The following is a 12,209-nucleotide window of genomic DNA, read 5'->3' on the forward strand; positions in this document are numbered from 1 at the left end:
AGGAATGACTGTTTCAGTTGTCTGAGTATGAGAAACAAGCAAGAAGAACTTGATCTCTGAATAGGTAAAGGCAAAGGTACCCCTGCCCGTACGGGCCAGTCGTGTCCAACTCTGGGGTTGTGCGCCCATCTCGCTTAAGAGGCCGGGGGCCAGCACTGTCCGGAGACACTTCCGGGTCACGTGGCCAGCGTGACAAACTGCATCTGGCGAGCCAGCGCAGCGCACGGAAACGCTGTTTACCTTCCCGCTGGTAAGTGGTCCCTATTTATCTACTTGCACCCGGGGGTGCTTTCGAACTGCTAGGTTGGCAGGCGCTGGGACTGAGCAACAGGAGCGCACCCCACCGCGGGGATTCGAACCGCCAACCTGACGATCGGCAAGTCCTAGGCGCTGAGGTTTTACCCACAGCGGCACCTGCGTCTCTGAATACAGGATGGTAAATATGACCTAATAGGCATTACTGACACTTGGTGGAATGAAACTCATGACTGGAATGTAGGAATTGGGTGCAACCTGGAAAAAAAAAAGTGATTAAACAGGAAGGGAAGAGTAGCATTATATATAAAGGATGTGTACACTTGTGAAGAAATCTGTGACTTGAAGTATGGAAGGCAGATTGAGAGCATATGGATAACAATTGTAGGAGAGGGAAACAATAGTAACCTTACTATAGATCTCCAAGAGGACCTGGACGATGCCTTCCTAGAGCAGATTAACAAATATTCAAAAAAGGAGATATATAGTAGTCATGGGAGACTACAACTACCCCAATATATCTGACAAGAATATAAGGCACAACAAATCCCTCAATTGTCTTACTGTCAGTTTCCTTTCCCAGAAGGTGAAAGAAGCAACAAGGGGGTTCTCTTGGACCTAGTCCTCACCAACAGGGAGGAACTGATTCATTATACACAGACAAGGGAATTATTGGAGAACAAGTAAGGTCTCTGTGGACTGGCGGTGGGAAAATGTTGTCCCTATCTTCAAAGGGGGGAGAAGACCCTGGTAACTCTTGACCAGTCAGATTGACATTGATACCAGGAAAGGTCCTAGAACAGATAATTAAATATTCAATCATGAGCACATAGGAAAGGATGCTGTGATACTAAGACCCAGCATGGGTTTCTCAAAAACAAGTCATGCCAGATGAAACTCATTTGGTGGATCTGGGGAGTGCTGTGGATGTAGTGTATCTTGATTTCAGTAAGTCCTGAATGATATTCTTGCAGAGAATCTGGTAAAATGTGAACTGGACAAGATAACTGTTAGGTGGATTTGTAGCTGGTTGACTGAACAAACCCAAGAGTGCTCACTAATGGTTCATCATTCTGGAAAAAAGTGACACAGAATCATAGAATCATAGAACTGTAGAGTTGGAAGGGTGTCACACGGTTCTGTCCTGGGGCCGTTGTTGTTCAGCATCTTTGGAAACGACTTTGATGAAGATATTGAGGGGGCGCTCATCTAATTTCCAAAGTGGGAGAAGCCACTGAAGACAGAATCAGGATTCAAGATGACCTTAACAGATTGGAGAACTGGGCCCCACTAACAAACTGAATTTCAATAGAGACAAATGTAAAGTTCTGTACTTAGGCAGGAAGAACCAGCTGCACAAATAAAAGATGAAGGGACACCTGGCTTGCCATTAGTACATGTGAAAAGGATCTAGGGGTCTTAGGCCACAAGCTTAGCATCAGTCAACAGTGTGATGCAGCAGGGGTAGGGAAGCTAATGCTATATTCTGGGCTGCATCAACAGAAATATAGTGTCCAGATCAAGGGAAGTAATAGTCCTGCTCTATTCTACCTTGAACAGACTGCACTGGGAGAGTAATGTGTCACAGTTCTGGGCAGCTCAACTTAAGGAGGATATTGACAAACTGGAACATGTGCAAAGGAGGGCAACCAAGATGATCAAGGGTCTGGAAACCAAGCTTTATGAGGAATGGTTGAGGTGGTTGGGTATGTTTAGCCTGGAAAAGAGGAGATACGATAGCCATCTTCAAATATCCCAAGGAGAATGGAACAAGCTTGTTTTCCCCCTCTCTGGAGGGAAGGATCCAAACCAACAGATTCACGTTACGACAAAGGGGATTCTGACTAAACATAGGAAGAGCTTTCTGATGGCAAACTCTATTGTCCTCTGTAACAGTAATAGAATCATTGGATCTTAAAAAATGACCCAAGAGTCATCTAGTCCAACCACCTGCAATGGAGTCTTCCTTGTGCATTTATTATTTGTGCAATCAAGTACAAAGGTTATTTACCTCTGTTTGCTGTTTTGTACCCCTGACCTCATTCTCTCATCTCCTTTCCTAATGGCATTTAGCAGCATAGAAATATGCCTGTCTTCTTCTGTCTCAAGTATGGATACCTAAGCCAGACAAATGTCCACCTCTACACAAAAAGACCACAGCAGAGAAAGAGTGCCACATGGGTAAAATGTTTCTAGGATAAAATGCGCTTCTTTCGCAGATTCAGTACTTTTATATGAGAGCAGTATAGACAAGATTATCTTTCCACTGCTTCAAAGCACTTGGGTTCAGAAGTTACTCTAGAGGCGGCAATAGTTACACATTTGCTCACTATGTCTAGTTCTTCATCTTGTGGTGGAAAGAGCCTCACTATTATGGCAACCCTCATTTCTATATTGTAATAGAGCCACAGGAGATGCTTGAATATAGTAGGAATAAATAGCTAGAGTAAGTTGGGAGTTCGAGACATTTTGCTTCCTCCGAGAATGAAGATGATGAGTCCGTCAGTTCCGTATACAGAAGGTGCCCGGCCTGACAGTTAAGATTTTACATCAGCACTTGCAATGGGACATCTTCCTTTACCTCTAAGGGCAACAGGCTAGCTTAGGGGGCACACAGCAGAGTGCACATAGCTCTGTTCTCCAGCACTACCCTCCATAAGAGCCTGCTGGATCAGGCCACTGGCCCATCTAGTCCAGCATCCTGTTCTCACTGTGGCCAATTAGTGGCTGTGGGGAACCAGCTAGCTGAAGATGAACACTGCTCTTCCAAGGTTTCCAGCAGAAGCATTGCTGCCTCCAGCTGTGGAGGCAGAGCTTGGCCGTCATGGCTAGTAGTGACTGATGGTCTTCTCCGTGAATCTGTCAAATCCTCTTTAAAAGCCATCTAAGTTTGTCCTGCGGGAGCAAGTTCTGAAGAAGTACTTTCTTTTATCTACCCTGAACTTTCCAATATTTCGCTTTGAGGCGCATGAGTTCTTTAGTTATGAGGGAGAAAAACTTTTCTCTATCCACTTTCTCCACGCCATGCAGAATTTTATAAACTTAGACCACCTCATTACTCACCTTTTCTCTAAACTAAAAAGTAAAAGATGCTGCAAGCTTTCTTCATAGGGGAATCGTTTCAAACTCTCTATCATTTTGGTTGCCCTTTTCTGAATCTTTACCAACTCTACAATATCCTTTTTCAGATGTGACAACCAAAACTGTAAACAGTATTCCAAATACAGTCACACCATAGAGGTGTACAATGGCATGATGATGTCTGCAGTCTTATTTTCCGATTCCTTTCCTAATGATCCCTGGCATGGAATGTGCCTTTTTACACTCACCGCAAACTGAAACAGTATCTTCATTGAGCTATTATGAGCGTTTATATGAAATGAAGATTCTTTTGCTCTGACATGCAACACTTTACACTTTACATATTTTTGTTAGAAGACCGGCAATTTCACATTTGGTCTTGGGGGTGGATGCCATGCGGACCCAGCAATTTTGTTAGTTTTTATTTTGTCTATTAGGCCTAGCACTAGCCGCCTTAGTTTCCCAGATGCACCTCCTGCAAGGTTAGTTTGGGCACTGGGATCTGCCCTATATGTTCTGTCAGGAAGACAGATGCAAAGAATTCATTCAGCAATCTCCTTATCCTCCTTTAACATTCATTTGACTTTGCCATTCAAAGGGAGTCGAATGACTGTTTTCCTCGACTGTTTCCTGTTATTTAAAGAACTTACTGTTGTTGGTTTTAACGATCTTAGCAACACATTCCTCAAATTCTTTCTTTTTAGCACCCCTTCCTGTGTGCTTGCACTTTTTGTGTGTGCCAAAGTTTGTGTTCCTTTTTGTTCTAGAAGACTTCAGGTTTTTTTTTTTACAGAAGTCTTCTTGCTTCTAAGAGCCAGCCATGTAGGTACAAGTCAATTGTTCTAAAACCTCTTATTCATTGATTCTGTGTTTTGCTTTACTGCTTTCTTGGGGAGAAATCTAGTTCATGTGCTTTCAAGTCTCGCTCTATTAGCTACCTTGTGGTAGTTAACAATATGTTAACAATTGTTTTCACATCAGTGCAACTTAAATTGTGATTGCATAAACCTCTACGAACAGCAATATATGCTTCTGTAAGGATTCTTCCAAAGAGTATTTCCTCTGCTCTCCACATGTTTTTAGGGTAGAAATTATAGTTTTTCCTCTTGGCCCTCTTTCCTACAGTGCCTGCGGCACTATGAGAAAATTGGGCAGGAGGTAGGATAGCACTTTGCTTACATTTTAACAGTAGGTAAAGTAGGTTGTAGTCAACATAGCAGTAGCACTAAGGTAAATGGTCCATCAGTGCAACTTTCATCATAGAATGTTCTCGCCCTCTCCAGACACACTACCTAAATCTACTATGGGTGTTCCAGAGAAATCATAATAATTGAAAAAATAAAAAACTGAATATTAGGAGCTAATGTGCCCTTGAATTTATTCCCTGGTGAATTTAATATTTCAGTAATGTAATCAAGAGCATCAGAAATAATGTTGTGACAATAAGAGCTGCTCGACAGTGGAACAGTATCCTTTGGAGGTGGTGGACTCTCCTTGGAAGTTTTAGAGAAGAGTCTGGATGGCCATCTTTCATGTATGAGTTTGTTGAGATTCCTGCATTGCAAGGAGTTGGAGTAGATAACCCTCAGGGTTTCTCCCAACTCTATATAAGTCTATGATCATCAAAATTGTTGGGTTGACATGACAGACCAAATGGAAATGTGTGTGCCTAATACAGGTTTGGCAAGCAGTATACAGCTGGCATGTGGGTTCTCTTCAAAATTTCCATGGTGGTTCATTTCAAGATAAAATTGATTGCAGCTTTTCTTCAACAAGTTTGTGTGTGAATTAGCTAAAACTTAGATTTTGTTGGATTTTTTCCTTAGTTGGTAGATCTTTCCAAATGTTTTAGGAGTCCTTTTGGTGGGTTACCAGCCAAATAGAACTACGTATAATGCAGCAAAGAGTTTGAGGGGCTAATTTCGAAGTAGGAAGAATGCCAATAGTTAGGTCTGAAATGAAGATTAAAGGTTATGCATTGTATTCTTTAACAGAGCTACGAATCTTATCGGTCCTTCAGAAGGTACAAGTTTTCATACTCTGTTGTGACCTTTAGTTCTTCAAAGAGTAATTACAGTGGTACCTCGGGTTACAGACTCCGCTAACCCAGAAATAGTACCACGGATTAAGAACTTTGCTTCAGGATGAGAACAGAAATCGTGCGGCGGCAGCAGGAGGCCCCATTAGCTAAAGTGGTACCTCAGGTTAAGAACAGTTTCAGGTTAAGAACGGGCCTCCGGAACGAATTAAGTTCTTAACCCAAGGTACCACTGTACAACAATATTCAGTATCTAGTTCCTTTTGTACTTAGACAGAACAAATATTTCTAGATTGTTTAATCATGTTGTAGAATATCTTAAGTGTCATTTTATCTTCTGTTGTGAAATATTTCCATGTTTTTATAGTGTAATTATCACTTTTGTACTTACAGCAAACCCTACTTAATTCTTTCCTCCTAGCTTTATTTATAATATAATTGAAAAATGTAATGTGCTAATTATGGAAGTATGTAGTTAGAATTTCTTAATCCAATTTACAAATTGGATTGTCAGAATTGTAAAGGCATTTGGACTAAGACATTTCAAGAAAACAAGGATGAGCCTTATCACACTAAAACTAGATGTGTGGATTTTATTGTTTTATCTTTTTGTATACCACTTCGAGGCTTCTTTTATAGTCAAGCTCTATATGAAATAAGTAAGATTTATGCTTGTAGAAGACTTCCTTTCCATCTCCTCCCCTTCATCAAATACACTTTGGAGGGTTCAAGTAGGTAACAAAATAAAACGGAAATGTGTTTAATATTGGATATCAGTCAGAGAGATTAACTAAGGATGCTTATATGGAATTTATAGATGTGCTTGAGGGCAAATGTGGTTCAGTGGGTCAGGAACAATTTGCACAACTATCCTTGATCTAGCCCAGCCACTATGTTGTTTTAATCCTACCTTCTAGAAATTATATTTTGTTTTTGTGATGCTGTTCCTTTTGTATTTCCATTGTTGAATGGTAGTGGATAAGAGTAAGGCATGGTTTAGGAAATGGATGGACACAGACCAAAAGCACAATGGGTTAGATTCAGAGGGGCAAATAAAACCTATTTCACCCAGAGGTCTACATTACCCTTTGTATAAAGCTTTGTTGTGAGAAGTAAAATGAAATCTAAAAGATGTCCATCCATTTGAACAACCTCTTGCACAAACAGAAGTATGTGAACTGTTTACTGTTATGAACAGAATATTGTTATTGAACTTATGTCCTGGTTGTAGGCTTTCCATTGGCATGTGGCAAGCATAATGGTAGACTAGATCAGATCCATAAGTGTCTTCTTATTACATTAACTCTTGTACACATACCCTCTTCTTTCTCATGACAGTTCTTTGATCCAACTCAACTTGTTCTTATCTGTAAAAATGAACATCAAGCTGGGTCTATTTTAGCTGTATCAGAAGCAGTTGAGGTATAGCATAGTAAAAGTAAAGGAACCGCTGAAAGTCCAGTCGTACTTTCAATCAAATTCATAGAACAAGGAAAATATGTTCAATGATCTCCCATCCACTATCACACTGTAGCTCTTTTACTTGTTATGGTGTGGTAGATCATACTGAATATAAAACTTAATATTTCAACTATTATACAACCAGCTTCCTTGGCTTGGGATAAGTGATTTCCCCCTTTTTATTTGAATCATAAAAGGAGTATTTCTGTTGCATCCTGTTTGTTAGCTACCCATCTTAAACAAGGACACAACAAAAATGACTATAACTGTGCATGAATACTTTTTCTGTTGAACATATATATCTGCTCAAGGTGGGATTACCAAGTCTCCTCCTCGAACAAATAAGAGTTGTTTTACTACACTAAATCTTTATGTAGAAATTTGATTTCCATCTATGGAGTCTCAACATTTCAGAGGTTTCAGCAGTAGATAGTGCTTTCCCCTTCACTTTGAATAATTTTTAAAACCTGAAGCAGGAAACACAGTAAAGTGGTAAGTAAAAAGGCAATAGTACAATTACAACTTCCATTAGACCTTGCTGTTTCTTTATCTTCTGCTCTGTGTAGGTCAGTTGCTGCTCTATAGAACTAATTACAATGTCTATAAAAAGATCACTTTGTCATTTCAGGGCCTCCTCCAGAAGCAGAAAGAATTGGAGACATGTTTTATTCCAAACATCATAAGCCAAGAGGATAATTTTATTTCACCATTTTAAAGAATTTGAAGTTCGATAAATGAATTTTTATTGTGTTGGCACTTTATACTTACTACTGTAATTATGAACATATTGGTAAAATGTGAACTTTTGTTCATTTGAAGATGCTTGAATAAGTGATTATACATTTTGGAAGAAAGATGTATGTTGCAGGAAAATACTGTAGCACGTGCTTTTGTTTACATTGGATATTTGTGTAGCTAATTTAAATTTTGTGTGTCCACTTAGTAAGAGGAATAAATTATTAGGCATTTGAATGCCATGGCTGTGTATGTTGCATTTTGTTTTATTGTTTGTGTTTAAGTAATGGTTTTGTAATACTGCTGGGTGATAAGTGAAATCAAATTTTAAAATAATTTTGGGTGAAAACAGATCCCTGCTAGCCAAAGCACCTCAAAGATTAAAACACACAGCCGCTAACTACAGGCCTTGTGTCTAGAAGCGATCACAGTTAAATAAAGCAGACTACTATACCACAAATAAAAACAGCTATTATAAAGGTGTACATTATAGAAAAACTAAATTGTGTTCTACTTTCGCACATTAACAGTGACTATATTTAAGGAATGCTCATTGTGATTCCGAAGTTCCAGAATTAATTTGAGCCATGGTTCATTTCAATTTTTGTATTGAAGCAGACCATGCAAAATGATCTCATACCAATAAATAAATAAATCTGCACCCAAAAATGCAAATACAGGCAACTCGCAACTCACACACATTTAACTTGTGCACATTCAGCTTTACACACTTACCAAACAAACAAACAAATAAATAAAGGACAAGAAGGGGGTGGGCACTGTGGGAAGGGGTAGCTCTGGCAATCCCACCTGCACCCAATGTGTTTTGACTTTACACAATATTATGTGCTATCCCCAGAATGTAACCCCTGGGTGAGTTGTGTCACCTGTAGGGTACAGATATGCATGTCAATCTGAGCTAAACAACTGAATATTTGTATATAAAAAGTTGCTTTTAAATGACTTATTTTTATTTAGTGAATAAATAGCAGCAGGGATGGTGTTGGGAGTGAGCAAGTTACTGGAGATCAGTGAAGTGGCGTGTGGTTATGTAGCATACAGGACCCAAGATGTTCTGAAATTTGCCCAAATGAGACTAGATCAGTTTTAAAGTCTGCCAACAAAGCAGGCTTTGGGGAATTTCACTTAATAATTACTAAGAGGTGGTAGCCATCAAGGTTTGATTTTCAGAAAAGTTACTTTCACTACATTTGCTTGCCAGTGTTTCTATAACACGAAGGACCAAGTTGTGCTCATAGCTAAATACAAAGACAATATCAACTTTCTACTGAATACACTAAAGGTATATACTACTCATTACCAGATACAACCAAACCAAATGAAAGAGCAAGAAAAGCTGACAAGAAGTCCCTTCAACATTGAGCTACTGCAAAACAAGAGCTGCTACCATCAAAGGGACTCGTAAGCCTCATTTTCTCTACACGGAGGGTAGCCAAGATGGTCCCCTCCAGAGGCTGTTTGACTATAACTCCCATCATTCTCAGCCAGCATAGCTAATGGTTACTGATACTGGGAGTTGTAGTCCAGCAACATCTGGAGAGCACTGCATTAGCTACCTCTGCTCTCCATCATTGCCATTGGAATTTCAAGTATTTTTTTCTGCAAAATCGCAAACACATTCCAAAGTTGTTAACATAAAACAATTTTTTCAACCTGCCTGCCTTTGCATACCTAGCACAGTCATTTGGGGCCCGGTAGAGAAACATTTATATCCCTCTTTTCTCCAAAAAATGCAAGGTAGCATACATGATTATTCCTCACCTCACTCAGGCCAGTAAATACATTAAATAATGAAACGTGCCAATGTACAAAATATCACAGCGACTCTAGGCTGAGACAGCAATGAGTTCACTTGTAAGAGCTTCATAGAAATATGGATTTAAAGTGTTTCTATCAGCTCCTTAACCATTAGTACACAGTAGTTTTCTAATGCTTATAAAGCTTTCCTGCCAAACCGATGCAAAATATTCTTATTTCTACAAGTGATTATTCATATGCCTGTTTAGTGATCCCATAAAATATAAAAATCAATACCTGAATAGACACACTCATCTATTTCATCTCGGAGTTCTGCTCTACTATGAAGATTTCTCCAAAACATATCCAAATTCTTTATGCTCTGCTCATCTCTTCTTCCCTTTCACTCCTACACCCCTCTAGTCACTCTGCCATAACTTCTACAGCAAAATTCAGCTGCTACCCGCTATCTCTCTTAACATACTATGGACCCTCAGCTATAAACATCTTCCTAAATACAAGTTTAAACATAAGATGTCAAATGTTTCACCTTTCCCACTATCTTTCAAGCCACTCCACTTGAATCGTCCACCCTTGTGTCCAAATCTAAGATTTAGCCAGTAATGTTTGCTTTGCTCCATCCAACATATAAATATGTCTCCAAGGTTTTGTAGCTTAACTACTAATTTAAAATTATAAAATCTGCTACTATTCCAGCATTCCATTCAAGTAAATATATAGCTTACTTTGCTTTCAGTTGTTTAGATTCCTTTTGTTTTTACTGAACACCAGGTGACATTTCATGGTAGCTAACGTGGCATATAATTAAAAACTAGAAGTGTCTGCTAAAATATTATGCACACTGACAGCACTATATTGCATTATAAGCATCACAATATGTTGCAAAGTTCTTATATACAGCATCTTATGATGCCTGTAACTACATCTCACAGCCTTGGAACCTTAGACAAAATCTTATTACAAATTCAGGGGCACAGGATCACATATCGAGGCAAACTACACAAAAACATTATACCATAAAGGCTGAAACTCCATGCAGAAGATATTCTTAAAACCATTTATTCCAGCGCACTCCTAAACCTACAGTCACTACAGTACTTATCTGCAACTGAGATTACTTTAAATACTTGTACAGGGGGGAAATAAGCTTTGGGCTTCAAATAGCAAATCTAACATACGTCATACCTTTCAGATTACTATAGACTTGATAGAGGAAGATCGCCCAAATGAGAATACACCTTTTGCTGCATCTATTTCCTGGAAACAGATGGTAAGACAAAATGCAACTTGATACTAGGTCTCTCATGGATGATTATTTTATTTTCAAAATGAACTGCACCCATTGGTTGTTCAGAGGTCTGTAACCAACAACCAAGGATATTTGTAAAGTAACTAGAACTGCTTAATAACTGTATAAAGAATTTGTACAAAACTGTCAAAATATGTACACAACAGCTTTGATAAAGAAAAAGAGGTTTGAATATACTGTTACACTTTGCTTTAAAAATGAAGCCTTCACATATGCTTCAGGCAAACATTAAGTTTACATTAAAACAGACTTCAAGCTGGAAGTCTCAATTACACATAAAATACAAAACATACGAACTTAAAGTGTCAACAAACAAGTTAATTCACGTACAGTAAATGTTAAAAAATATATATTTATTTCAAACTTCAGGTGCTTCACCTGGTACAGGTCATCATGATTTAAATAAGACAGGAAAACAATAGGGATCAGAGACAGGAAATGTTTAGTTCAGAGAATAGAAACTGTTAATTCACTTTTTAAAACAGAAAAGTCCACAACAACGTATAAAAACATTTCAGCTTTGCTTAATTCTGCTTGGAATACAGCCGGGAAGAATCATAACTGACGTCCCAATTATTGGGAGATGAAGTCTGGTCCATATCCATGTTTTGGCTGTAGGCAGTCAGAAAGTAGTCCCCACCTTCTTGGATCTGGCTTGTAGGCATGGGATATGCTGCTCCCAGAAATGTCTGATGAGTGAGAACGTTAAAATGACTGAACTGATGGGGCACACTTAACTGTCTGTTATAACTCTGAAAGTAACTGAAAGGAACTTGTTGGACTGAACTGCTTCTCTCTCCTTCAATAGAGCATGTTGTAGAAACTGGAGTAACTGGTTGCATGTCAATTTTAGAAGTCTTTTCTGTCAGAAGACCTTGTCCTTCAGCAGGCAGCAACATAACAGTTTGAGAGTTTTGCTTAGAATCTGTTCCATGAGATCCTTTGGTCTCTATCTGACAAGCTTCCAAGTGGGAATCATACTTTGAGGCATCATTGCAAACTTCTATTTGTGATGCTTCATCCCCTGAATCCAAAGACATGTCCTCCTCATCCTTTTCATCGTTTTCTACAAGAACTACATTAAGAAGAGAAAAATCCTACTCTATTGAAATAAAAAACGTGTTTTAAAATACTACGCACTACTCACACAGTGTTAGGCTTCAGGTCTGAAAGTCGCATATCACTTAGGGGATGGGTCTTCTGGCATTTTTGTCACATACTCAACACACATTTAACCCTCTGGGTGAACGTCCGGATAGTCCGATGCTAAAAGCTTCCACGAAATGTGTTCATGCTTACTGTTGGGAAACCCCAACTTCCAGCTCCAAAGGATTTAATGTCAAAACAGCATCTAAAGTTATACAGTAGGTCAGTATGTGATACGAGAATTGCCCAACACAATTACTGACACCCTTACTGACTGCTACTTTTCCAAACCTCATCTCCACTAGTTTTATCATAACCCTTCTACATTTCATGGGAACTTCTTGGATACCCCATTAGAATAATTCTAAACTTTAAGATGCCACACAGCACATTTTTCTTTCTAAT

General features: G+C 39.0%; 2 protein-coding genes across 11 annotated transcripts in view; one reads left to right on the forward strand and one right to left on the reverse strand.

Moving 5' to 3' along the window:
- The window catches only part of CCDC66 (coiled-coil domain containing 66), a 63,048-nt gene that overhangs the window by 31,956 nt on the left and 18,883 nt on the right, over positions 1 to 12,209 (forward strand). For 3 of the 4 annotated variants that reach the window (XM_081848852.1, XM_081848854.1, XM_081848853.1), the window contains one exon: positions 7,464 to 7,812. The exons of the other annotated variant lie outside the window; for it this stretch is intronic. In XM_081848852.1, coding sequence (XP_081704978.1) covers positions 7,464 to 7,550 — 87 coding nt within the window. In that variant the 3' untranslated portion in view covers positions 7,551 to 7,812. Of the gene's footprint in view, positions 1 to 7,463; positions 7,813 to 12,209 lie in introns of those variants that run through there. 4 annotated transcript variants of the gene reach the window in all.
- TASOR (transcription activation suppressor) overlaps positions 1 to 12,209 on the reverse strand; it is a 74,374-nt gene that overhangs the window by 8,428 nt on the left and 53,737 nt on the right. For 3 of the 7 annotated variants that reach the window (XM_081848812.1, XM_081848810.1, XM_081848811.1), the window contains one exon: positions 10,650 to 11,733. The exons of 3 other annotated variants lie outside the window; for them this stretch is intronic. In XM_081848812.1, coding sequence (XP_081704938.1) covers positions 11,183 to 11,733 — 551 coding nt within the window. In that variant the 3' untranslated portion in view covers positions 10,650 to 11,182. Of the gene's footprint in view, positions 1 to 10,649; positions 11,734 to 11,805; positions 12,010 to 12,209 lie in introns of those variants that run through there. One more of the 7 variants, XR_014153135.1, reaches the window with a different exon arrangement.

This window comes from Podarcis erhardii (assembly GCF_964252035.2).
Source record: "Podarcis erhardii genome assembly, chromosome: 2".
In the NCBI taxonomy this organism is placed as follows: domain Eukaryota; kingdom Metazoa; phylum Chordata; class Lepidosauria; order Squamata; family Lacertidae; genus Podarcis; species Podarcis erhardii.